The 27,793-nt window shown below is 47.0% G+C and overlaps 1 protein-coding gene across 3 annotated transcripts in view; it reads left to right on the forward strand.

Moving 5' to 3' along the window:
* The window catches only part of Tbc1d22a (TBC1 domain family member 22A), a 297,396-nt gene that overhangs the window by 159,620 nt on the left and 109,983 nt on the right, over window positions 1-27,793 (forward strand). For all 3 annotated transcript variants that reach the window (XM_048444913.3, XM_048444912.3, XM_085678867.2), the window contains exon 10: window positions 1,375-1,450. In XM_048444913.3, the coding sequence (XP_048300870.2) occupies window positions 1,375-1,450 (76 nt within the window). The remainder of the gene's footprint in view (window positions 1-1,374; window positions 1,451-27,793) is intronic.

Consider the following 27,793-nt stretch of genomic DNA (forward strand, 5'->3'; position numbering starts at 1 on the left):
GAAGCAAAGAGGGCTACCATTCTTGTTGAACAAGGGGCTTGAAGTGTTTTTCAAGTGTGGAAGCCAAATAACCTACTAAATCCAGTATTGCCCAGGCTGCTGTCTCCAGCCAGAGCTGATGGGCACGGGCTGGGCAAGTGATGAGCCCACAGTGCCTCTGTTCTCCCTTAAAGCAGTGATTAGTCTCCTGGGGCTGGCTCTCACCGTGTGAAGTATCCTCAGGAGTGGTGGGAGGTAGGGATATGTCATCCTCTGGTATCTTCGACTACTTCGGAGTGCTGTCAGGTCTGCGTGCTGCCATTGTCATGCCCATCTTGTACCTGAAAGCTCTTCCCTGCTCTGCTGGGTCCTGTTCTGAGACTTCCAAGTGGTCCAAGATGGCAGGGTGTTCATTCCCAATACATAGATGTTGAGATACGAACCCAGAGAGACCAACTACTTGTGGATATCGCACATCTCCTTAGTATTAGCTAAGGTTCTGTTCCAGGGTCTCACTTTAAGCTCCCTCCCCCAGGCTGTGCTGCCCACCTCCAGTCTATGTGAGCCCACCCGAGCTCACCCACATGGCTGAGGATCGTCCCCTCTCACTTCTCATGCAGTGACTGTATTGTTAGCATTTGGATTGCTGCGCTGTCAGCACATTTGCCGTTTCTCATTGGCTCCCTGGTGGGCCTGGTGCTTGCTGTCCAGGTGCCCAGCGAGGTGGTCATTCCAGCAGATGGTTCTGCTCAATGAGCCAGACACGTGGGTGCTGGTTTGTTCAATTTAAATGTAAATATTCAACATTAGCAGATAGAAATGTTCCATGAAGCGTTCCTGGGAACTGTGTGCATCCTCTGACATCAGATGGGGGTGAGACCTGATGGTGCTGTGCTCTGTTGGTCTTACACAGAGTGTTGCCCTGGGTCTGTTTCTCAAGAGGCAACCTAGCAGTGTGTACTTGGTTTGTTTTATAAAATTGTTTTGCATTATAAACTTTCTCTCAGTGCTTTCTCTTTTTATAGTATCTGGGTTATTGTGGGGGGGGAGTGGCACTCATGTGTGGTATGTCTTTGTGTGTGTTCACCCATGTGTGATCATGTGTGCATTGATGTATGTTTAGGCCTGGAATTGATATCAGCTGTCTTCTTCAATCTCACTTCATTTTTTGAGGTATAGCCTCTTGGTTGAATCCAGAGCTCTCCAGTTCTTGCTAGCTAGTGTGATCTAGGGATGCCCTGTCTGTCTCTTTCAAGTGCCGGGGTCTCAGGTAGCCTCCATAGCTACTTGGCTTTTATATGGGTCCTAGGTATCTGAATCTAAGGTCTCAAAGTCTCCCTAGCCACATGTTTTATTTTATGTACATATCATATGCATTATTATTCCTTCCCTTAGGACAACTACACCTTTGCCCAGCCTGGGATTCAAATGAAAGTGAAGATGCTGGAAGAACTTGTGAGCCGGATTGATGGTGAGTCAGCTCCAGAGAAGCCCTTCCCTGAGGCAGGGGAGTGCTAGAAGGAAGGCTACGGAGGTGGCCCTGCTCCTCAGCTCTACCAGACACCACTGTCCTTGTTCTCATTTGGCTGTTGGTACCTGGGCCTGCTAGCTCTCATCCAAGTGCATCCTTAACAGGAGAAGATGCTGTTCTGCTCTTCCATTCTGGGCTCCAGTCAGGACTCTGTGGAGAAGGAGACGCCCATGCTCCTGGCAGCCAGCCTCTCTCCTGGGTCAACTGCAGCTTCTCATCTGGGCAACAGGGTAGTTGCTGATGGCTGTTCTTTGCCTTGCCTCTCCAGCCTGTGTATATCATTTGCTATCAAGGAGGATAGAATAATTTCTCCATGGAATCCAATTAATTACCAAGTCCAGAAAGAACATCTTCAATATTATAGAAAAATTATAGTGTGTGCTCGGGCAATTTTAGATTATGCTTTCATGTTTAAGTGAGGCCTTTGAAATACTTTTTACCTTCGTCCTTAAAATAATTCCCCTTGCGATGTGCTGAATGTCATATTGCAATAGCAGAGTTTAATTAAATGAAAGTTGAGAGATAATGCTTGCCCATTCCAAGCAGAGCCTCCTGATAGTTTGTTAAATTAATGAACAGAGCATTAACAAAGTGATGCCAAGCAGAACCAGACCTATGTATATATGTGACACCAGCCAGTCAGCACTGAGCCGTGGAAGCTGCTCCCTGCTTCCTAGAGTCCCCAGTGAGTCAGGTGCAGAGCTCTGGTGAGATGTAGTCCTGACTGTGTGCCTTCTGTATGTGCAGGCTCCACCCCAGTCTTCCCCTTGCTGCTACCGAGGAAGGAGAAAATTGTCACAGCCCTCTTCATAGGAAGACACTTGGTTTGGGAAATGACTGAGTGGCATTATAAACCAGAGCCAAAAAATTCTAAACTGCACTGTGTTCTTTGATTGAGCCTGGGAGTCGGTTCTGTCTGATGGTTATTACCTCATTTCCATATTATGAAGTCCCATGCACTTCTAGGGATGCTTTATTGGATTCAGTGTGTTTAGCTGCTTTTCAGCCTCTCTCCAAAGTGCTGCTCTTTCTTCCGTCAGTGTACCCTGTGCATTTATTCTGCACTCACGTTGCGCTTTTGCTCAGCTCTGGTTGAAGTTTTTTCCTACCAGCGATTTCACAAGTGTCCCTGGCCTCATTTAGTTCTTTGAAATACTATTTGCAGGAGCTGTGAGTTACACATTTCTAGCAGGTTCTTCTTTTCCTCCTGTGCCCCTTAGAAGGCTTATTTTATATTTTCCATGAGCCTTAAGTTGTAGCCAGGGCTGGTTTGCTCCAGCGCTGCAGTTGGGGAAATGCTTGAATTGATTTTTTTTCCTGGTGCTGTAGTTCAGAAGGAGGCACACTGCAGATTTACACTGTGATTGTTCAGAAGATCAGCAGCGACTACCGCAGAGCTGCCCGCCTGCGCTCTGGGTGAAGTGCGTCTTTATTTCTAGCAGGGATCAGCTCTTTACAGCACAGGACGGTGTCTGCTATCCCAGGGCAGGCTGTGCAACCTGTTTGTTTCTGTTCTCATGACAAAAGCTCTGAAAATGTGTGTAACTACCTCATAAGAACACTGGACAGTGCCAGCAGGTAATGTTAGTCCTCGGGCCCTCCAGCCCTGGCTGGGAGCCTTCTCCTCACCCTGCCTCCACCAGTATTTGGAGAAACTCCAAGGCTGCAGCTCCAGTAGCCTCACTGTAAACCTTCATTAATGGCAGGATATACTATGTAAAAAAATTCTAATCTGTTGTCTGAGTTCTGCATTATTTCAGTAAGCCTTGATGCCATAGTGAGGGGGAAGTTCTTGTAGGCCTGCTTAAGAATGGGGTTATGCTCTGTCCCAAATGGGTGGTATATCTCTGCAGAACAGAGGTAGCGGATCCGGGAGTGGTGGATGTGTGAGGCTGTGGGCACGGGGCAGAAAAGATAGAGAATCAGAGAAGGGAGGAAGGTGGGCACTGAAGTGTGGTGACTTTTGAAGATGGGCGCTGTCATTATTTTCTTGTGGTAAGGAGTAGTTAAAGAATTTTCCAGAGACACTTTTAAGAAATTTCCCATTTTGAGTCGTGCTTCTCCAGCGCGGCTGAACCCTTTCTGAAGGTGCATGGGTGAAGAAGGGTCACATGACGGAGGCAGAGCAGGAAGCAGGCAGCAGCCTTTGAGATGGCACTGGAGCGGGGGAGCAAAGGCTGTCTCTGGAGTGGGCAGATGGCCTCTGCGACATCCATGGAAGCCTTGTGGAATGGCAACTTGAGCCTTTGGAGTTGGGACTTCAGAGAAGGCGGAGAGAGAGGAACTTTTTCTATAGTAGATTCCTACTGACAACAATTAAAAAGGCAGACGTACTGTTCCCAAAACCAGAAAGAAAGGAAGGAAGGAAGGTAGGAAGGAAGGAAGGAAGGAAGGAAGGAAGGAAGGAAGGAAGGAAGGAAGGAAGGAAGGAAGGAAGGAAAAGGAACAGAAAAAAATAAGAAAGAAAAGACACTCAGAGTCTTTCGAGAGAAGGGATACTGTCAGAGATACAAAGGTACTGAACCTTCCTGGTGGGCCCCAGTGATTTCAGTGCCAAAGCCACTGCTGTCTGGTAGACATGCCCACTTCCAAGACAAGTGGTCCCAGGGACCATCTGTCAGCCTTGTGGGATGCTAGTTGGATTCTGACCTACTCAAGATAGGAGTCCTTGGACTAGTGCCTGCTGCTTGCTAGAATGGTGACACACCAGGGTGTGTATGTTCGTGTGTGTGTGTGTGTGTGTGTGTGTGTGTGTGTGTGTGTGTGTGTGTGTTTGTGTAGCAGGTGTGGGGGGTCACAGCCCTCACATCACTCCAGCCTTTCTTTAAGCCATGGAGGACTGGTATTGTTGGGACCCTCTGTTTTTGGAGATTCTGTGCTTGAGTTCCTCACAAGCCTTGTGACATAGAGAACAAAATCTTTTCTGGAGGAAGCCCCCCGCCCCCCCGCCACAGAACATAAATTCTCACTGCATTCTGTTTTCAGATGATGGCCTGTACACAGTCAGAGATGATCCGTACACAAGACTCCTGCAGTGGGAGTAAGTAGATAAAAGAGCCAGGTCCATTAAGTGGGGTGCTTTTGCTGATCTGTGGACACACACAGTAGAACTGCTATTCTTATTATGAGTGAAAGAAAGAATCATGAATATATCTTTAGAGAACTGGAAACTATACAGTTTTGCAGAAGAAGTTTGAAAAATGCCCAGCGATGAAAGCCCGGTAACCTAAGTCTGATCCCTGGAATTCACATAAAAGTGAAAGGAGAGAACAAAGTCCATGGTGGTGCTCTTTGACCTCCGCATATATGCCTTGGTACACTCTGTCTCTTTCTCTCCATCTTTCCCTCCCTCCCTTTTTCCCTCTCTCCCTCCATACTTCCCTCTCCTTCTCCCCCCCCCATAATAATATGATACTTAAAAACCAACTAAATGAAGAGCTCGGTGACCAGGCCTAACACATGAGATGTAGGCCGCAGAGCAGCCAGTGTGAAGACGGTGGATCAGAGAAAGACACAGTGAAGCAGAGAGAATTCTGAACACAAAGTGCAGTAAGGTAGAGACATAGAACATGAACTTAAAATTCTATAGGAAGGGAGGACAGAGGTTAGTAATCTGAAGAAACAATGGCACCCACTTTCAGAGTCAAGAGGCCAGTGTATCCTGGATGGAATTAACAGAGAAAACTGCGCAATACATCACAATGGATTTAATTAAACCAACCACAGAGAGAAACTTTGTGTGTTAGAAAATTCTCACAGTGTATATTAAGACATCCTCAATCTCGTAATTCTCCTGCCTCAGGCTTCTGAGTGCTGGAATGAGTCACCAGAAACTGTTAAAGCCATCACGGAAGGAAGAACCCCATCAGGGATAGCTGTTCATCAGGAATGGTCTTAATACATCAGACCATGTTGTTGATTTGCTGAAAGGGTTCCTCTGGGTCTGCGTCCAGCAAATGTACCCTTTAATGCGGAAATGCCAGTCTGTGTGAACCCGGATTGTTTCACACTGGCCCAGGACACTGTAAATAATGATGGAAGGTAAATAAACGCATATGGTAACTGACTGGGTGGTACAAGCAGGATAATGGTCCCTGGGAGTTTTAGATCCAATGCAGGAGACAGCTTAGCACCATGTCCAACCTGTAGGGAGTGGCAGGCTGGTTGCAGACAAACCAGATAGCACTACTTCAAGAAAGGCAAAAATCTCTTTGTCTAGAGGGTCAGTCAGATCACTTGCCCCCCCCCCCCCCCCCCGGGCATTGGAAATGATTTGAGAGTTTTCATCTGAGAGCAGCTATATCCATAGCAGAAACTGGCTTCCCATCCTCACTTGCCCCTTGCCCTTGGGTACCACAGCCCTTGGTCATACAAACATGCAGCCCCCATTCCCTCCTAATCGCACACTTTCTTGTGCTAGTGTTGAAGGAGCAGCTTCTGGGAAAGGAATTTCCTCTGGGCCAGGCTGCCTTGACAGGCCACCTCCCTCGGGAGAAATGGGTTTCACTTGGGCCATCTGGATTGCTGGGAGGTGGATATTAGGGGAGACTGCCACATAATGCCAGCTGGGCTGCGGGCACTTTCCGAACAGGTATGGCCTTTAGGAGGTGGGCAGGCACCCCTGATGGGCTCAAAACAGCACCCAATTCCTTTTTCCTTTTTGTATCACTTCTTGAGCTGCTCCGAGACATGCTGCTTGTTTCTCTGTTGGGAGAAGCAGATGGGACCTGCAGCTGGACTGTACTCCAGCCCTCCACCCCACCTGTGGTGGACATGGCAGACTGCCTGTTTGGGAGGGGTCGGGTGTGAAAGCATCTATTCAGAGAAATGCAGACCTGTGCTCTTTCTCTGCAGAGCCACCACCATCAGACAGCTACTTACTGTACTAGTGTGGTGTAAACATCTTTACCATCTTCCAAAAGTGCTGCTGGGAATACTGGTGACCCGGGAATGCTGCTGTGCAGTACCCTTGTTGCCTGCAGAACTTGAGAGGATCCATGTTCAGGACCGTGTGTGACCAGGACTAAAGCCCTCTGGCCAGCCTAGATATCCCAGTGGGATGTGCACACTCTGGTGTTTGCTTGAGATGTAGTACCATCTTGTGGTACATGTGCTCAAGTCCTGCAGCTCTAGTGGCACCCCTCCCTCTGTGACTCCTCACTCACCCCCACATGTGTCTGCTGCCACCTTCTTCCTCTCGACTTTCTGTCAGCAGTGACTCCTCCTCTTCTCGTGGCCTCTGTTGATTCTTGCCTGACTCAGCACTGCCTGCTTCTCTGAGAAGGTCAGCTGGGACTCCTCTGTGGAGTTCATGAGTACATGGCCATATACCTGAATTGCACAGAGTAGCATAGTGACCAAATTCCACATTACCCTTAGAAGCTAGAGTATGGCCTAGGCCTTGGGTGTCACAGAGCCTGCAGCTCAGCAGCTCAGAGCAGAGTTATCCTCATGCAGCCTTCCTGCCGTGGGCTGCTCTTCACTCTGTGATTCAGGCTGATGGTAGCAAGTGTCACACGTGTACTTGGTGAGTGCCTGAGACAGGAAGGAAGGGGCCTGGGAAGCATGTATGAGCTCCTGGTGTGTCCAGAGAGCCTGTAACACAAAGCCCATTTCCATTTTAATTGGGCAGCCCAGGGCATTTGGCTGCAGTAGTGGCAGGGGACAGCCCAAACTGAGAGGGCAGTCCTGAGCACAGCTAATGGACACTACAGTCCCCAGCTCAGAAAGGACATTAGAGAGTTTTATAAGCTTCAGGCCCATCCAAACTTGAATTCATTTCACAAACATCTAGAACATTAAAGTCAGGAAAGGTTAAGGGCTTCAGGAAGAATAATTAAGCCCTACAAAGCTTGTAGCCAAGGGACTTAAATGACTAAAAGCTGCCTGTGTCTTCCAGTGGCTTCTGTTCATGTTCCAGTTAGGTGTGCATCGCAGAGCTCCGGAGAAAGCAGGATTAGGATGCTGTCTGCTCTACTCTGTCCTGCCTTTCTTGTTGTTTAAATTTATTTAGGAGTTTGCTGGCTACTAAAGACACCATGTGTGTTCACTGTCCACCTCGTCTGAGTTATTGAAGCCCTTTTATACGTAGTAGCCATCTGCTCCAACCATTAAGTAATTTCTCATTTCAGTGATAGGTGTCTGTTAGACTCCTGCCTCCCGGTGGAGTCAGCCCAAGAAATTCAGCCTGTGATTTTTGCCCACGTTGCATCTGGAATGCATATATGTATTTGGAAGTGAGAATTTACATTTTTGCAGCAAATCGTAATGACCCCATGCACATATTGCCATTAACATCCATTATATCTGAGATCACATGGCCTGGATTGCTGCCAAGATAGAATTGGCAGACATGAGCAGGCTTCCAGCCCTTGCCTCCTAAAGACTGTGATCAGAACACCTCAGGGGAGTCCTGGGCCAGTGCCCACTTCCAGGCCTTGTCCTCACGTCATGTCTCACGGTGGCACAGATGTAACCTCTGCTGTGTCTTCTGACATGTGAGACAGAGAGCTTGCTCTGTGTTAGAAGTGGCTCGAGCATGTGCAGCCTCCTCAGTGCCTGGAGACGCTGTTCATGCCCAGTCAAGAAGACCCGGATCATATCCCAAGAGCGAGTTAGCAGAGGAGATGGAGTGTTGGCCATTCAGGGAGGCATTGGTACCATCTCCAAGAAGCCTGTTTCTGGAGGCACAGGGACTGTGTGAGGTGACTTCGGGGAGTAGGGAAGAGGCAGGAACTACAGGAGCTCTTTAGCTCTCCCTGGACTCTGGGTCTACTGGGCCTTGCCCCAGGAGTTTGGAGGGAGCCTAAGGTAGAGAGAAACTGCTGGGCCTGGCGGGAGGGCTGGGGGTGGGGCTGGGAAACTGGTGAATCAGGCAGAGCAGAGGTTGTTGAGGAAGGGTCAGCCAGAGATGCTGTTGCAGTGGCCTGGAAGCTGTTGCTTCACCACTCAGAGAGACTAAGCTGAGGAAGTGTACCTTCTTGGGTTTCTTATACATACTATGCCATCTCTTTCCTTGCTAAAAACAGGACTAACTCTGTCCTCTGATCTAATTTCTCCACCCCACATGCCTGCTACAGGTCCAGGGCACCAGATTCAGCAAACAAAACACAGCTATGCCCTTGATTTCAGGTGAACACTGACAGTTTTTAATGTAACACGCCTGGGTAGTATTCAGCAAAACTCGACTTCCCTGGGCTTCTTTTATCTTCCCTGTAACCTTTCCAGGATGGGTTCAAAGGGACAAAGTATAATTTAAACCTAATTTAAGCTTCAGGCTCACTTTTCTTTCTGGAAACTTCAGATAATGGGGAGAATATGGCCTTAAATATAATAGATTATTTGAAATTATGCGCATACAGCCTTATATACACTTGTACACATCAATATATATAAACCATATACATATACATAAAGCACACATATATGTACCTGTGTGTATATGCATACATATATACACACCCCTACATATACACCTGTGAGCACATACATACATGCTTTTACACACATGCATGCATATATACCACCTGCATACACCTATGCATACCCTATACATTCACACCTGTGACTATATGTGCCTGTATATTTATACACATATGACTGTATTCATATATATTACACCTGCACATGCACTTGTATGCACTAAACACTTTTATATACATCCATGCTCCTGTATATACATTCATATTAATTCATATATATCTATGTACACATTTACACACTTGTATACACATACATACACATACACTTGTGTATATGTACTCTAGTGTATACATACATCTACATCTATCTACACACATAAACATAAGCACACCTATATATTCTTGCATATGAATCTCAATAAGCATATACATCTGTATACATTTATTATATGCCTGTATGTATACACATGTATCTGTATAACACATATACACACATATACATATCTGTTTGTATGCTTATATATACCTTATACATAGACATACCTATATGAAATTCACCAGTATACATATGTATATTATACACATATACACACATCTCTACACACATATCTACAGTTTGTACACATGATATACCTTTATGTACATATGTTTAAACCTATATACAATATATACACCGGTGTATATGTTTTAACCTACCTATATATACACTTTTACCCACCTACCTACACACACACACACACACACACACACACACACACACACACACACGTCTGCACGTCTGCACATGCAGAGATGTGATTACCCTTACTGGCATGGTTGCTGGCCCTGCCATTGTTATACCTTCAGATGTGGCTCTCCTTATTGGTGTGGACACTGCATTGGCCAGTACTGCTGTTGCCATTGTCCTGTAGATGTCTTGGTACTGGCTGCACGAGCCTGTGTCTTGGTCTGTTGGTCTCCAAAGTATTCTTTTCTCTGGCCAAGACTGACGGAGCTCTGTGAGCACTAGGTCCCTTCGGCTTTTCACTGTGAGATGCTGGTGATGCTGGACAGCCACTGCTCTTTCTTTGTGAGGTTCTCTCTCTTCTGTCTTACAAGTGATTCTCTGCAAGGCTAACATAGTGTTCCTATACTGTGCTGGTAGATACATTTGCCATCGTTCAAAGCCTGCAGGAGAATGGACTTTTTGGTTTTTCTTTTGTTTTGGCAGTGGCCATGGAAGTTGGCCCCTGTGCTCTAACAGTGTGTCACTGAAATCTGCAGGTACACTAGTTTGCTGCCTAGGGTGAGGGCCTTGACTGGTTATCCATTGTTATTAAGGTTCTGTGTTCCTCAAAGCCTCATGACATTGGCCTGCTACTGAGTTGCACCTCTAGAATCATGGCACAGTGACTGCCCTGTCCTCCTCTGTCCTTCTTTCTCCCCAGCTTGAGGCTGGTCAGACCTAGGACTGCTTGTTCCCATTGTTCCCTTTACAGAAGTGCTTAGGACACACTCAGCGGCTCAGTGCCTGTCCCCTCCTTGTCTGAAGCCATTGCTGACCTTATTGCTACCTTCCTAACAGTCACATGTGTTTTCTCATCACGGTGACTAAATGCCCGACAAAGCAGCTTACAAAAAGGATTTATTTTGCCTCATTAAAAAGATTTACTATTTTTTTTACATGCATTGGTGTTTTACTTACATATATGTCTATGTGAGGGTGTTAGATACCCAGGAACTGAAGTTATACATAGTTGTGAGCTGCCATGTAGGTTTTTGAAATTGAACTCAGGTCCTCTAGAAGAGCAGCTAATAATGCTGTTAACCATTGAGCCATCTCTTCAGCCCCTTGTCTTATGTTTTTATGCAGGGAAGGCATGGTGGCAGTCATGGTGGCAGTACTGTGACTTCCAGAAGTGAGCACTTGTGAAGATGAAGGGTGACAGGAACAGAAAATGGTCAAAGACTAAGCTGGGACAGCCTAGTGCAGTCCATGGGAGAAGCCTGCAAAGGCAACTTCTTTATACAGAGTGAGAAGCTACTGCTGGGGTGCTAGCAGGATGCCTTACACACTCGCCTCAACACAGGGTCCTAGGTGCAGCTCCTGGGTAACCAGTCACAGAGGAGACCACAGGTGGAAGCTGGTGAGGGACCTGTGGCCAATAATCTTTTCCCAATATTGCCCCCATTCCCTTAAGGAAGAACACACTAGAACTCATTACTGAGCAGTAGTCCTACCTCTGCGTGTTAAACGGCTTTATCTCCTTGTACATTTTCCCTTTCTTGGGTTTTTAATTCCAGTTAAATGTGATTTTAATGAAATTTCTCTGAAAGCTGTCGTGACTACATTGTAAGGCTAAAATTGACTTATTCTTTCAAGATAGGATTCAGTTATAGCTAGTAAACTAGATTCAGTTTTATTACCAGCCAAGTGAAAATATTTTTATTACTCTGACAAGGTAAGCAGTCAGAGAGCAGAGAATAAATCAGCGGTGTGGCTCAGGCCAGGCAGTCCTTACTATGACTGCCCCTTGCCGCTCAGTAGTGCCTCTCCAGTGTGCAGCCTCATTAGGCCTCAGAATAGCTGATTCCAAACTGGAAATGGTGATGGTGTTTCATTTGCGGTATGCAGACGAGCTGATTGAAAAGCACACGTGTAAATGCAGTCCGCTTGGGACCATGTCACAACTTGGGGCTATTCCCTTGGGCAGAGAAAGCCGTGTGTAGTGCGCCTCATAGGTCTAGCTCAGCGACTTCCCTGGGAACATGCCACAGTATCCAGAACTAGGCAACAACTAGTCTTCAGTGCTTGCTTATATTCCTATGAGGATTGTATCCCTATTGCTTGATTGTTGTGCCCTGTATACCCATTTTCTTATAGACCCCTGGGGTCTCCTGGCTTTCCCCCTAAACGGATAACATGCTGGGTAGAGTAGCATGCTTTTCTGCTTACAGAGTCTTGATATGTGGGGACAATGATATTTGCCACCCAGTGCTATTAGGATAGCCAGATGCTCTGTTCCTTTGGAACAATTCTTCTCTCAGCCAGTTCTTGGGCTTTCTGGCCTTCCTCATTCAGAAAGCCTAGAACCAGCCCCATGTTGGAATGTTATTTTTATCTTGCTCTTCTGCCAGCTTTTGCTTCAAGTCTCTGATCCTAGGGCACATTTTCACTCCACATGGTTGTCTTGGAGTCTTGACATCAGGCCAGCAGCCCATCTTTTCCATCTCCATTCTGAAAGTGGTACCCTAGAAGAGCAGCCTGTCTGTCCCTGGGGTCCTCCCTCACCCTCCACTTCCTTTCGGTTTTTAGGTCCTGCCACCCCTTCTTTTTTCCTACCCTGCATGGCCTCATCTTCAGGGTTCCATAACAAGCTGAGAGGGCTTTGTTAACACCAAGAGTCAGTTTGTTGTCCCACTTGTAGAATGGGGACACCCCATGGATCCTGGGACTTGTGGCCATACACAAATCCCCAGCAGAATAGAAGGATTGCTTCCCCCCTCCCCCGCTTTTCAAGCCTCATACTGATGGGCAGCTGTCTTGTGACCACAGAGGACATTCTGTCCTACATTAGAATGGTAACAGTTGCTCTGAGAGTCCTTTCCCCAGGCCACACTCAGTACAGCTGTAAAAGAGTGTTGTTAGGAGTGGAAACCCCCAGCACATCTCTGCTCCCCACATAGCCCATTTCACGGCTGTGGGAAAGCCAAACTGCTTCAGTTACTACAAGGTGGGAAGGCAGGACCAGCACTCCACAGAGACAAGGCCGCTGTCCCTTGGCCCTGATTCTTCATTGCCCCCACCTCTCTCTCCCCACCACTGAAAGGTTCTGGGACAGGGAGGCAGAACCAAGATGGGTGCCAAGTGTAGAGTATTTACCACCTGCAAGTGGCAATGACCACCTTGGGCAATGAAGTACAGTGGAGCCTGGTGAGCTCTGGAGCAGATGATGGTGTCTCTGTGGCCCCCATACCGAGATTGATGTTTCGGGTTTATTGCTGAGCTTAGATCAGTTAATTACATTGCAAACAGAGACTTCCGAGTGCAGTGATTCGCCTGACCTTAGGAAGAAAAGTGTTGGCCTGAATGTAGGACATCAGCCTGCTTTTGAAATGAGCTGCAGCATCCTTCCTGTTTATGCTGCTGGAGAGGGTCCGTGTGTTTTGTCTTTTTCATGGTAAGTGACTGGAGCCCCCCCCCCCCCCCCCCCCCCCCCCCGTTAAGTAGCTACATCAGCCAGAGCCAGGGCCTGTGACACACAAGTCTGGAGACCACACCTTTTACTTTAGTCTCCCGTTCAGAGGTGGACTTATGATGGGCCCTCTATACCTTAGTCCCTGGTGGGCTCAACTTCCAGCTCTCCTGTGTCCTCTGTACTCACCTGTTTTTCTCTGTAGTCATGTATCCCCATTACGGCATGGGTTCACGTCTCACTCTGCTATACCCAGTCTCTACATCTTAAAACCTTAGGGGTTGTTACCACAGGGCTAAGCCAGACTGTATGAGGGACTTTCTTTCATGGGTACAGTCAGGGTAAGGGCATGGGAATACTAATGTGTGGGTAGAATGTAGGCTGTACCTAGTTTGATTTGCATAGGTGTAGTTGGAATTTTCTTTGGACCACCAACCAGCTCCCAAATAAGACATGGAGACTTATCAATTATGAATGTCTGTAGCCAAGATTTCAGGGGTCTCCCCCCATCAAATCTGGTCTCTATTAATCTTGAACGAATCTCCAGGCTTTCATTTCCTGTGAAACAGAAAAGAATAACCTCTTCCCCAGCGCAGAACATTTTCTGATTCCCTTTTAAAGGTAAGACATCCCCACAGTATCTAGACTAGTTCAATTCCATGTCTCTCAGCAGCTGCCATTTGCTCATCAGCATCTGAAAAAATTCAAAGTCAACAAAGCAGCATACAGGATCTAGACTCCCTGTGTATTTCTCATCTTGATGTGCTTTATTCTTTTTATATTATAATACTCTTTCTTTAAAGACTTTACATAATTATTTTAAAACTATTTTTTCCTATGACTGTCTATACCCATTTTCTTTTTTTTTCTTAAGCACTTACTCATACTGTAACCTGTTTAAAGAATTTTTTCAGTCTGGATCTGTTTTACTATGCACTTGTAGCATTATCTGATAGTGTGAGCCAAACCTTAGACTGCTAAGTGGCAGCTAGGCCCTCTGTTGGTTGGTCCACCTATCTCTCCTGGGTCCTTAAGAGCTGAGCTTTGAGCCTGCATCCTGGCAGAGAACTGCATTTAACTGGGAGATGCTTTTATCCGAGGACTGTATTTAACTGTCCCAGCTCTAGGAAGTTGGTGCCTGCACTGTTTCAGGTGTTTTTTACTTAGCTTACTCCTTGTACTTAGCGTGTTGGCTGTTCAAGTGCTCTGCTTCACGGCAGCCCCTCTTAAAGAAGCTGCATGTATTTGTTTTTTCATAATTCTCAGGCCCTGTGTGGAAATTTGGGCCCCATATTGGACACCATTTATAGTTGGCACTTTCTTTGGGCCACCAAACAGCTCCCAAATAAAGTCATGGAGACTTATTATTAATTATGAAAAGCCTTAACTTAGACTTTTCCCACTAATTTTTTCAACTTAATTTAATCTGTTTCTATTTATCTATGTTTTTGCCTCAGGGCTTTCTACCTTTCTTTCATTCTGTATGTCCTGTGTTCCTGCTTCTTTTGTGTCTGGCTGGCTAGTCTCTGGTGTCTCCCTGGCACCTCTTTTTCTTTCTCCCATTTTTCTTTTCTGAGCCTAAATTCCTCCTTTTACTTGCTCTCTCTGCCTGAAAGCCCTGCCTGTACCTCCTCCCTTGCTATTGGCTGTTTAGCATTTTATTAGACTAGTCAGGTGCCTTAGGCAGGCAAGGTAAAACAGCAACACAGTTTTGCATAATTAAACGAATGCAGCACATCTCTACATAGTTAAGCAAATATTCTGCAGCTCACAAGTATCCCAAGAACAATCAGCATACCCACCTTCCACACTGAATGCCCCTCCTCATTTCTAGAAAACCTGTTCAGTTGGAATCTGTAATTCCCTGCACACTGATCCTGCTCTCATGGTTTTCATTCCTCCCTCTGAGAAGACAGAACTCAGGAGGGATCACGATATATATTGGGACCGCTTGTACCCCATCATTCTGTCTGAGTGAAGTTTGTCACCCAGTGTCCATATATACTGTGTTCAAGAGGTGGACAGTCATGCGTGGGTGGCTAAGAAGCAGGAACTAACTGTACAGGAAACTGCAGCAGTACTGGTACCTGCTACAAGGACTCAGGGTTGTTTCTTCTGGAGTCTTGGTTACTCCTTCCTCATGCCTCTATACGTGCACTGGATCCTGCACTGGATGCTTGTGCCCAGGACTGTGAGAACAGCTGATGCTGTGGAAGACAGCTCTTCGTTGCCTACTGTTCTTGACAGATAGAGGCTTTCTCCTTGCTTTCCATTCACTCACCAGAGTTTTAACTTAGGGTTCTTGCTTCGATAGATAGGGGCCATAGGTCATTCTCATTTATGATTTGAAGCTCTGTCTCTCTACCACCTTCCAAGGGTGCTCTCCATTGAGCGGAGGTGACTTTAGTGTGGGGCTGGGATGGCAAGTGCATTTCCTGTGATGTTTATGCTGTGTGGAGGTGGGGGACAGGGTACACTTCTAGTATGAGAAGAGCCAGTTGTAGTGTGTTCAAAGAGTGTGGCCAGGGAGCTTTGGCATGTCCAGTCTGTCAGCTCTGGAGCTAGACCCAGGTTTCACACATAACTTGAGAGGCATGGGGCTTGGAGACCCAGACTTATTTTCCTTGGGGGACATTTTCCTTGTCACCCAGGAAGGCCAGGGCACGTAAGCCCCTAGACAGAAAAGGAGCTAGAGCTACCTGCTATTGGTGCCAGTGACAGAAGCTATGATTTTCAGCACTAGGACAGGGAGACCTTTCTTTTCTATCAGAATTAGGCACCTGTCCCTCTTAGGCCTTTGACTGTGATAATGACTATGAGTGAAGCTGCCCTTGAAGTGACATCTTCAGCAAACTCTCAAATATACATTTATTCATATAAAACCAGAGCTTAGAGGCTTTTGACTTGCTGACCACTTGCTGCTGGGATGGTCAGCTTTCTAGATGCTGACTCAACTCTTTGGTGGCTTTGGGGACTGATGTCAAACACTGAGGTTCCCCAAGAATAACTGTGCTCTAAGGTTATACTCCTAGAGGCTGGCATGCAGTGGGTAGGTCTGTTGTGTGTCCCAGCATCTCTGGTGTTCTTGAGTTTCAGGTCCCGTGGCTAGGTCTGGGTGTTGCAGCCATGCCTTCACAGAAGGGTCTGACCTTTGAAGCTCTGGGTTATACAGAAGGTAAATAGTGATATTCAGGTCCTGCTGGGGGCTTCTGTGTGGGCATTCATTACATGGCACTTTGAAAATGCCCCATCCCTCCTTCCTCATCAGCCTTGTTCTTTTCCTCTCGGTCTTAATTCATTTACCCTGCACTTACTGGTCTGTCCACCTGCTGTCTGACCCTACTGCTGACATGGAGATCTTTTCCTGTCTTGTTCCTTGGGTTCTGAACACTGGCACCAGGCGCGGGAGGATATGGGCCTGGGATGCAGCTCAGCCAGGTTTGCAGTAGCTGTGCGCTCAGCTGGCTGGTTCAGCAGAAGTGAGTGTATCTGGAGAACGTGGCTGCTTCAACCTCACTGCGGCTGTGTCAGGGATGACTCTGAGGAGCCAACCTGTCATGTGTCTGAGACTTTTATGCTTGTTTGTCTAGCAGTTTTTCCTGTGTCTTCCTCAATTTGATTAGGGTCTTCACCTGCCATTTGGAGCTGGCAGAATGGGCCTGATCCTCTCTCACTTACAGTCTTGGGTTTCCTCTGAGCTGGACTCTAGTGAGTCAAGCCCCTTCCTTTGTGTCATGCTATAGTGGGGAGCAAGTATGAAGTGGATGTAGTTGAGAGACCCTAAGAAGGTCCCATAGAGCTATGCCATGCCTAGCAGAGCAGCTGATTGGAGAAGCCCACATGTCAGGACCTGCAGGTGGCCTCAACCAGTAGGCAGCACAGAGCTTTGGCCTTGGATCATAGAGCTGTAAGCAAGTGGATCTTGACAACTACTTCATTCAGTGAAGCTGTAACAGTCTTTTCCAGGCTAGCCCCTGAATGAAAACTCAGCTCTGTTTGCAGATTTGTGAAGCCCCACTTCAAAACTGGACCACAAAGACTGTGTTATCATCAGTTTGTGGTGTTTCTAGCTGTATTTGTGGCGATTGTGTCTCTGAGCACCATGGGGAGGGACCTAAGAGGACCCCAGTGATCTCTGTGTTCAGACAGCAGTCTGAGGGAGAGCTGAGGCTGAGAGGAAGGCCAGCACAGAAGAGACTGAGTCCCGTGTGGGATTGAGTCTATTCCTGAAAGCCTGAGCAGAGGGTTTGCCTTAGCACCAAGGAGCACCACAGGGACAAGCCCAGGCCCTCCTCTGCCCAAAGCCACAAGGAAATACAATTAAAGTACCCCAGGTGAAAACTGAAAAGCAAGACTTAGAAGACAAAATTTCAGCACCCAACAAACACAGAGTCCCAGTACCACCTCCCAAGGGCACTGCCAGGCACGGCAGGGAGGGTGGTGATGGTGCAGGGAACTATTGCGAGCCAGATGTCAATAAGAACTGAACCCTCGCCTGCACAGGGTTCACCAAGACAGTGACTCACGAGAGCTGGACTAGTTAAGACAGTGACACTGAGACAATAGGGAAATAGAGATCATGCCGAACAGAGATGGAAGATGTCAGAATGGTCCCCACTGAGTTTATGAAGATGAAGACTTCAGTGAAACAAATGTAAGACACACTGTGTGGGATTATGGGAGACTAGACTCTGGAGAAACTCCACGAGCCCATGGGCACAGTGGCCAGGGCTGTACAGGATGAATGAACAAGGAGAAAGACAATGGAAATGGCACCTGTGGCCTCACAGAAGGTTCTGGTAGCTTATGTGCCTGTGATTGGTGTGCATTCTCGGGGAACATGAAGAAATGTACTGGCTTTTTGGCAAACATTTAGAAGCTGTTAAGTCCAGAGAATCACAGAGGCAAGTGGAAAGTGAGTGTGATATGCAAGACAGTCAAACCAAGTCACCTCCCAGGAACAGTGCCTAAAGCCACTGAGACGAAAGGGAGCCAGAAAAGTCTCAAGGCCATGGCAGATGGCTTCGGAGCATCTCAGGCAGCAGTAGCAGAGTCACATGTCCAACCCACTGAAAGGAGGACTCCAAAGCTGCTAGCCAAAAATAGGCATTCCTAGAAATTGAGGCCAAATCAACATTTTTTTAGATAAAAGTTAAGAGACTCCCAAAGAGATCAGGAAGAACTAGAAAGTTAAAACAGAAAAAGTGACAGTGGGAGATGGAGGAGAACCAAGGTCGCATAAAGACCTGTCAGGTGCTGTTAGGAGGAACAAAGTGGTGTCCAAGGTTCTCATACTGCATGTTAGGCTGTGTGATGCACACACAGGTGAACTGCCAAGGCACCTAGGCTGTGTGGTGACAAGATCGCTGAGCTGTGACCAGTGAGCTGCACAGGAAGCAAAGTGGAATCACCCGGATGATGGGCGTACTACAGAAAGACAGGAAGAGTGTGTAAGGTGAGCCAAGAATGATGTGACAAACGGAACACCAGGAGGAATACCTCAGGGTCCAGCTCAGCATGTAGAGAAGTGCATACTGAAGGCCTTGCATGCCAATCAAAAGGCAAATTTGTCAGACTGGACTAACAAGTAGGATCTACCTATGTGATTCATGGGAGAAGACCCTCTTAAAGACAAAGACACATGGTTTAAAGTAACACGATGCTCACACCACTCTGTGAAAGTCCCTGTCACAGTGAAACAGAGTTAAGAATGCAGAATATAAATTTTCATATAGTGTAATCATATGTGTGCTTGAATCTATGCTATAGAAACCTTTATATATAATACATAAAACATTTTATAAAAAGGTCATCTTATAAGAACAAAAATTAGTCACCTGCCCCTACTACCAAGTATTACTGCATGTATTGAGTTTCAAAATATTCAGAACAACATTCCAAAGTTTAAGAAGAAATGGTTGATTTGTGTTAAAGTTGCAGATTTTATGGCTTCTTCTCAGACAGTAGGACAGGGTGACGGAGAACTAGCAAGGGCCCAAAGCCCCTGAACAGCACTCTCGGTAAACTGCCTGTCTTAGAGAGCACTTTAAGACTGTGTACCTCACCACACCCATATGCACGGCACATGTCTCAGTGAGGCTTAGAGGATTTAAGGAATATGAGGCATGCTCTCCGAGAACAATGAGCTGTTGTAGAGATCTCTGAGATTTCTGGGAGATGCCCCATGATTCCTAAAGCAACCCGTATACCTGTAAGTTAACCCAGTGACCATAGGAGATATCAACAAAGGATGCGAGGAGGTATTTCGAAGTGAATGGTAAGAATATTCAGACATACAGTGGTAGAGAATTTATTGAACACACACAAAGCAGTGCATAGAAGGAAACACATAGTACTAGACACCTGTTCCTGAAGGAACCCGAGTCAAATCAGGGTCCTCAGCTCCTGCCCTAAGGAACTGGGGTGGGAAGTCAGATGGAGTGAATCCCAAGGTTTGGTTAGGAAGAATCAATACATGAATGCTTATAGCCAACTAATTTGGGGGAAAGAAGCAGATGGGACAGTCACCTCTGTGCAGGTCCCCTAAGCAAGAAGATAAGGGCTATTGCTCACATTTTGAAAATACATTTGATAATGTTATGAAGCAAGCATCTTTTTCTGAAAACAGAATTACACAGCTGACCCTTGAAGAAGTGAATGTTTTGAATATGCCCGCATTCGTGAGAGCAAGTGAGTTGGAGTTTGAATCTTCCTTCAGTGAATATTGTATGCACAGATGCCATTCCTAGAAAACGTGCAGTAGAGTCTAGCTGATTCTACCTGGGCTGCTGGTACACTAAACAGGAACATGCATCACAGTTCACTCCATAAAATCGGTGTTCCTCTTCTCAAACCAAAAGTGCCTGTAAAGAAAGTACAGACCAGTGTCCTCTGAGAACATAGATGGGAAAATCTTGAACAGAACTTTTAGCAAATCCAATCCCACACATTATTAAAAGAATAATATATCACTGTGACATGTGCTGTATCCTCGAATGCATGGTTGATTTAATTGTTGAAAAAACTTCTGATATAGTCCATTATGTTAAAATATCAAAAAAGGACAGACCCATAAAATTATCTCAGTGTGTGCTGGAGAAGCGTTTGACAAAGCCTAGTGTTCGTTCTTAATGAGAGCCCCCAGTAGTCTGGGAGTGGAGGGGAATGTCCTAACTCTGGCAGAGGGCTTCTGCATAAGTCGGCTGCTGAACTCATATAGGCAATACGAGTCTGAATGCTTTGTCCAGGCCTATTCATTCTCACTGTTTCTATTCAGCATGCATACAGGGAACCCAGCCAGGACACACAGGCAAAGCCAGCAAATGGAAGCACACACGGTGTGCAAATAGCCCTCAGACTGGAAAAGGAGAAGAAACAAAACCCCTTCATCTCTTGAAAGCTGATGGAAACAGTAAAAGAACTAACTAGAACCTGGAAGAGAGTTTCCCAAGGCTTCAGGAGACCACACCAACACACAGAAATAGGGTTTAATAGCAGCAAGAAATCAGCAATCGAGTAGGCTGTGAAGATAGCTCAGTTGGTGGGTCTGAGTTTGATACTCAGTCCACATGAAATGAATAGGCATTGTGGTGCATGCTTATAACCCCAGTGCTAGGGAGGCAGAGACAGGTTGATACCTGGGACTTGCTGGCCATCTAGCCTACTTACTTGAATTTTGGGCCAGCAAGAGACCCTATCTCAAAAATAACGAGGTAGATGTGAATGACATCTTCTGAGGAATGATACTCCAGGTTGTTCTCTGACCTGTATATATTTGTGGCTATGTGCGTGCATATAAGTACATACACAGATATTAACACTTGAGACTGAATGAATATCACTCTGGTTTTGGTAGTATAAAAATGTAGCATAAAATTTCAGGAATACTTGATGCAATCATCTTGAACATGAAAGCTACAAAATGTAGCCTAAGAAATTCAGAAGACCCTGTCATAGACTCAAATAGTCAGGTATTAAATAACCTTTCCTCTAATTAATCACACATTCAACTCAATCCCAGTTAAGGTCTCAGCCTGCTTTCCCGCAGAAAAGGCAAGCTCATCTTTCAGTTCATAGGCAAACACAGAGTCCCTGGCATACCTAGACACACCCAGCAAGAAGAACTACATACCAGGCCTAGCTTTGGCTGAGTCAAGAATGGTGATCAAGGCCATGTTTTATTGACACAGAAGTAAAGAGCATTGGGATGGTAGAGTATTTGGAAAGAGCCACACATATGGGCAATTGACTTTCACTAAGGTGGAAAAGAAATTCAATGGCAGAACACACATACTATGTAAAGGAACTTGCACCATGTCTTTGCCAAGTTAAATAGTGAATGGGAATGAATGAGACACTTCAAACCTCGGGTTCTGTGGCTTGCAGGAACACAGCTTTTGTGCTATGAAGTTAGGTATTAGAGTTGATTTCTCAGAAAGCCAACAGGGAGCATTAAGGAGATTTGGACAAATATCAAAATTAAAAGTTGCTCTTCAGATGCTTCCATCCAGAATGAGCATAGCTGCCTTCCAAATTCTGCAGCCCCTGTTTGGACCTTACAATGTCATCTCTTGAGAGTCATATGGGACAAGGCCTAGGGAGATTGCTCGTTTGGTAAGGTGCCTGTCATGTAGGCATGAAAACCCGAGTTCAGATCCCCCTCCACCAAGTAAGAAAAGTCGGTGTGCCAGTACGTGACTTTAATCCCAGATATGGAGAAGTAGAGAAAGGCAGATATCTGGGGCTCACTGGCCACCCACCCTAGTTGAACTGGTGAGCTCCAGGTTTTACGAGATACCCAGTTTCAAAAAATAAGGTGGAGATGTGGAGTGGTGGCCTGTGCACCTTTAATCCCAGCAGTTGGGAGGCAGAGGCAGGGGGATCTCTATGAGTTCTAGGTCAGCATGGTCTACAGACTAAGTTCCTGGGCATCTAGGCTACACAGAGAAACCCTGTCTCTAAACAAACAAACAAAAAACAAAAAGTAGAGTGATTGAGGAGTGACCTTCGACTTCTGTGTGTGCAAAATTCATCAGCATGTGAAACAATTTGAATGGGGCTGTCCTCCAGCTGCCCTGTCCCCTGCTCCCTCTCCCCTGCCTTCACTGCTCTGGCATGGAGAGTGCAGTCAGACCTCCTGAGTGCTGGCCCTCCCGGAAACTCATGCTGCCTTTTCCAACTGAATCTGATTGGTAGTTGCTTTCTGGTGTGGTGACAGCCCTGTGTTGGAGGGACTTATCGAGATGCTTATGAGCACATCTGTGAAGCAAGAGTGATCTAATACCTCGTTGCCTCAGCTCTGTGTAGCTCCAGAAGAACCTGTATTTTAGATTATGTTACTGTCAAAAAATAGACCTTAATGCCTCTCCAGAGATGAGAAGATTGTGTGCTGTGGTGTCAGATACATCCTGATGCTATACAACGTGCCAGGAGGCTTAATTATATTCTGAGCTCATGCTCACTGGGATCCCAAGAGTGGGAGGTATTGTCTCCCTCCTGCAAGTCTTAGGACCAAGTATGCCGTGGCCCGTTTCTGGGGCTGAATTGACCACGTCAGGCTTGCCTGCCTTGAAACATTGTGCCTTCTGATTCTGACTGTCCTCACCAACAGTGTTGAGCACATAAGAGGACAACAGTTTTATGCTTGGTTGGCCATGTTAAAATGACTCCTGGAAGACTTGTTTTGAAGGAATGTATTATCCTCTACCCTATGGTCTGTTGGGGATATCTGCCCATTGGGCCATTTGATGGTGGCAAGTATCTTTACTCCCTGCATGCCTAACCTGGTGTCTACCACACTCCTGATGTTATCCACCTAGAATTAGAGTCAGAGCTTACAAGTCATGGATGAAGTCACATGACCACCCTCCTCCCAGATGACAGCCACACTGCAGTACCCAGGCCATGTGCATTTCTTACTGTCTGCCTCAGAATTGATCAGTGTTTTCATCTCTAAGGCTGGGTAACTCTTTGGAGTGGCTCATAAGATCCAGGAAGCACACTTTCACAGCTACAGTCTACTGTGGGGGCATGGGCCAGGGGGATTAACCCAATGAAGAGATGCATGGGGTAGAGGTGTGGTTCCACGGAGCTTCCTCCCCGTCCCTGTGGTATCAGGATCACCACCTCTCCATTGTATCATAGTTATGGCCTCCTAGGAGACTCCACAAAGTTGGCTGCTGAGAGCTCTGATGGTGTACGTTGTGGACGTGGCAAGTGCATTTTGGGTGCAGAGTGGCACTCACCCTCCCACTCCTCTCTCCTTTCTAGGAACCAACAAAGCTTCCGGTTTTAGGTGGCCAGCCCCATGCCGGAACTCTCTAGTACCCACCAGGAACCTCGCTGGTTTAACAGAGGCCTTGCAAGTTTTTCAGGGCGACCTGTCAGGACCAGGCATAGGGTCTGTTGAAACTCATCACAGAGTAGGTGGCAGCTTCTGAGAGACTGCAGATGCACCTCTGGGAAGCCAGCTTTTCTGGCTCTGCTGCTTCTGACGGGACGGGAAGCCCCTTCAGCCTCTCTGGTCCTAGGATCAGCTGAGATTCAGAGCTCTTGACTCAGGAACAGCAGCAAGGATGGATGTTGGGATTTCTTTCTTTGCCTGATCAGCACATTTCTGAAAATGGTGTTAAAATTTTCTAAATAAATCTCACTTCCTATTGATTTCCATTACAATTTCTGAGGAAAAGAATTTTTTTTCTTCCTGAGGAGGTTATCTGACCGTCGTTAGAGTGTAGTGTGTTTGTGGAATGTTGGAGCTCATATGTGGCAGTACAGCTCACTTGTGCTCACAGGCACTGCCCAGCATTCTCATTTCCCTGAACCAGATTATCCCCAGCAGCCAGACGAAGCCTGGCTCATGCTTTAGGGCTGGCCCAGCTGCCCTTTCAGTCCATCCTTGGGGCCTTGCTCCTCTCTTCTACCCTTTTAGGCCAGGAGGGAGTGAGATCCCCCTTCCTGGGCTGGAGTCCTGTGCTGGTTTGCCCAGCCCTGGCCTGTGTGCCGCCAGAGCCCTTACTTCCTATCAGCTACCTGTGTTGACTCTTCTCCCACTTCCAGCCCTCCTGTCATTTTTCTGAGCACACTCTGCTGGAGATTGATTCACTGGCATTGCTGAGAGGAAGCTTTTCTGGTCATTCTCGGGGGCGGGTGAGGGTTTGCTGATGTCACCACCTCTGGTGTGGCTTTGGGCTTCTTCTCTGGCTCTTGGTTCAGCCCCTCATCCTGTCACAGCAGGTTCCCAGGTTCTCTGGCTGGCAGGTGTACTGGGTGCAGCACCCGTTTGGGACCTGACTTTTTGTGTAGACAAACAACTTCTCCGTTGCAGAGGCTCTGTGTTGACTGTCTTCTGTTCTTTTTTATCCTCCTAACTGATGAGAGGATTGGAATCTTTCCCTTTAATCAAAACCCATTCAAGCCAGACCCAACAAAAGTGGGCGGTGTTCAGTCTGCCCTCAGCTCAGCATGGGATTAAAAGATTTCTTTGTCAGGTATCTAAATGTGGGCCATTGTGTGTGCTCTTTGTGCAAATAAATCTTCCTTGCCTGGTCCCACGTCAATACTGCTAACCTGTAGTCCTGTAGTGGGAGCTCCAGGATGCAGTGTGCTTGCATAATTTGCCCGCATTTTCAGTCCGGAAGACTAGATGTTTTCGGTGGAATTTCAGCCCATGGGCCCACTATTGACCACAGAAGAGAGCCCTCTGCAGGCTGTGGCTACTGTCCCTTCTGATAGACTTTACAGTAGTGCACCTTGCCCTGCCACACAGGACATGTTGGCTTGAAAGATGGTAGTAATTATATCTGCCCACTTGTTCATTATGCTTGAACCCTGATTACCAGTGAAATGGAAATTCTGGTTTTGGAATTATTGCTGACCAGATGAGATTCCTGTATCAGTGAGAGAGCGTGTGCTCATGGCCGCTTATGAAACAGGAGAAATGAGTCATATCAGCACACATTCGCAGCTCTAATGTGTGGAAGTTGGAAGCCATGCCTAGAGTTTAGTGGTCCGTCTTACTCCATGTTCAAAATAGGAGTCCCTCCCCAGGTCTCATTATGCACATTAGGAGCTGACTGAAGAGCTGGTGGCTGGTCCTCTTTATCATCCATTACCTGTTCCCTGAGTAGCATGCAGTCAGTGAAAAATGGCCACTTACCTGTGAACAAGGACACTGCCCAGGTAGCTCCAGGGTGGACATTCCATCTGCCAGAGTCAGTGGTTCCACCTGGCAGTGTTTAGGACACCCAGCAGAACACTGGCCCTAGACCCTCATAGAGGTCCCCATGGTCTCATGTTGTGGTGTTTGAGTTTAAGGTCCCATGCTGAGCAGAAGTGAAGGCCAAGTGCTCAGAAGCCTGGTGACATGGGCAGCTGGGAGGCTCCAGACTTGTTCCGCCTGGCTCTTGGAGGAAAGAAGCAGTCTACCCTCCAGTGGCTTGGTTTCAAAGGCAGCCCTGTGTGGAAGGCCCTTTTGTATTCTCGCTGTGGACTGATGCACAGCAGGCCTCCCGCTGTAGGGCTGACCTGTGTCCTATGTGGTTGTCGCTGTCAGTGTTGTCATCCTGCAGGGCTAGTGCTCTGCCAAGGGCGGCGACCACACCTGGGGCCTATCGTGCACTCCTTGTAGAACCTGCCCCATACCAAGTCAGCCTACCTGTGGCGTGGGGGCTGCAGCTTGCTGATCCATTGAATAGGGCAGGAAGGGATGATTTTTCCACTCTTCGACTAGGTTACTCCAATGAGAGATAGTCTAGAAATATGTGTTTAATTTTTCAGAGCTGTTTCTGCCCAGTTTGTCTTAGAAAGGAGCTGCCTATTTCTGGGTTGCATGTTAGAACTGTTTGTTTTCCAGGTCCTAAGAGTCTGACCTTCCCTGTGGGTGGGCTGCTGATAGTAAAGGCAGAATGTGGTCAGCATAGAGGACTGAGGCTCCTGTATATAACCCCTGTGCTGGCTTGTTTTCTCCACTTTACCCTTTCTGAGCTCTAGAATCAGCTGTTCCTATAACACAGAGAGTCTCCAAAGAGACCCTCTTTGCCCTTAGAAAGTTGGGTCTAGCCATGAAGACCTGACAGTTACTTGTGGGCACCCAGCGAGTCATCTGAGGATGATGGAGTGGCTGCTGACCTCTGCGCCGTTGTCTCTAGGACAGCCGAAGAGCTGCTAACTAGTGAAGGTAGAGGTGAGACCAGCTGTATCCTGAAAACAGTGGATCACTGTGACTGGAGGGGCCAGTGGAACCGGGGCAGCTGCCCTCATTGCCTGTTCTTCCCTCCCCAGTGCTGCCACCATCCCTGGGCCTCCCCAAGCAGCCACCCGCATATCCATGAAAGCTCGCTCCTCATGCTCCTGTGTGGAAAGAACCTTGTTGAGTAAATTCAGTCATTTTCTAAACTGCTGGTTTGCAAGTGTTCATCAGATTTGAATTTCACATCAACTGCAGCTCCCTGCTTCAGTGCGCTGGGCCACAGCCGAGGCTGCTGCTGTCCCAGCAGGATGTGCCCTTGGGGAACTGCACAGGTTGCTGGCATGAAGAGTCACGTGGGCCCTTGGATCTTTCTGTCAGTTTAGTTTAGTAGCTACAGCTAATTTCAGGCTTGAAACAATTTTGTACCTATTTATAATTTGGAAGTTTAGTAGTCCTGTTAGCACAGGCCTGTGCCAGACATCTTTAATAAAAAGGAATCCAGACAAACTCCTATGTGCAAGCTGAGCATCCGTTGTGAGTAGCAGGGCTATGACGCAGGCAGCCCCACTGCCCAGCAGTATGGTAGGGTCTTTCTCTGCTGTGTGTGGGACCTGGGTTCTTAGATCTTTTCCTGCAGAAGCAGCATGTGGCAGATATACAGGGACTGCAAGGTTTTTCTGCTTTTTAGTCCAAGAGCCCTTTCCTGGGGTCATAGAGCCATCACCCTACCCAGTGTTCTTTTCTGGGGGTCTCAGAGCCATCATTCCCCTTCCTGAACCCTTTCCTTAAAGTCGTAGGGCAGTTGCTTTCGTAGTGCGTGCTTGCTCCAGCCTCTGTGAAGACTGGAGGGAACATGCCGCTCTCATCAGCTCCACTCCAGTTATGCACCACCTTGTTTCCACTCAGCTTGAATTGCCTTCTACTTCCCGGCATTAACAGTGGCTTTATCCCTAAGCGTTCTCCACCAGACCAACCTATATTAGTCTGTTTGGTGATACTATAATGAAATACTGGAACCTGCTTATTTAATAAGAAAAAGAGGTTAATTTAGCTCAGCTCCAGAAATTCAAGCACAGGACACTGGCATCAGTTCATCTCTGACGAGGACAGATGGCATCACAGTGGTGATAAATTGTGAGACGGACAACAGCTCACACTGCAGAACAGGCCCCAAGGAGGACAGAAAGCGACCAGGCCTTTTTTTTTTTTTTTTTTTTTTTTAACCAACCCTCTTGGGAGAACAATCAGGATGCCATGAGACCTACATTAGTCCCTTCTGAGAACAATTCCATAACATAAAAACTCCTCCAAGGCCATAGTTCTTAAAGGTTTCACTGCCTCTTCCACTACGTACAAGGACCCAGCCTCCAGTACATAGACCCTGAGGGTTCAAAGCACCACCAAACTGTGACCCAGCCCCATGAGCATCATGTCCCAGCCTGTGTTCTGGTCAGCTGAGGAGAGCAGTGAGCAGAGAGTGCAGGAACTGCCTTAGCAC

Source organism: Myodes glareolus, chromosome 19 (assembly GCF_982192425.1).
Source record: "Myodes glareolus chromosome 19, mMyoGla1.1, whole genome shotgun sequence".
Classification (NCBI taxonomy): domain Eukaryota; kingdom Metazoa; phylum Chordata; class Mammalia; order Rodentia; family Cricetidae; genus Myodes; species Myodes glareolus.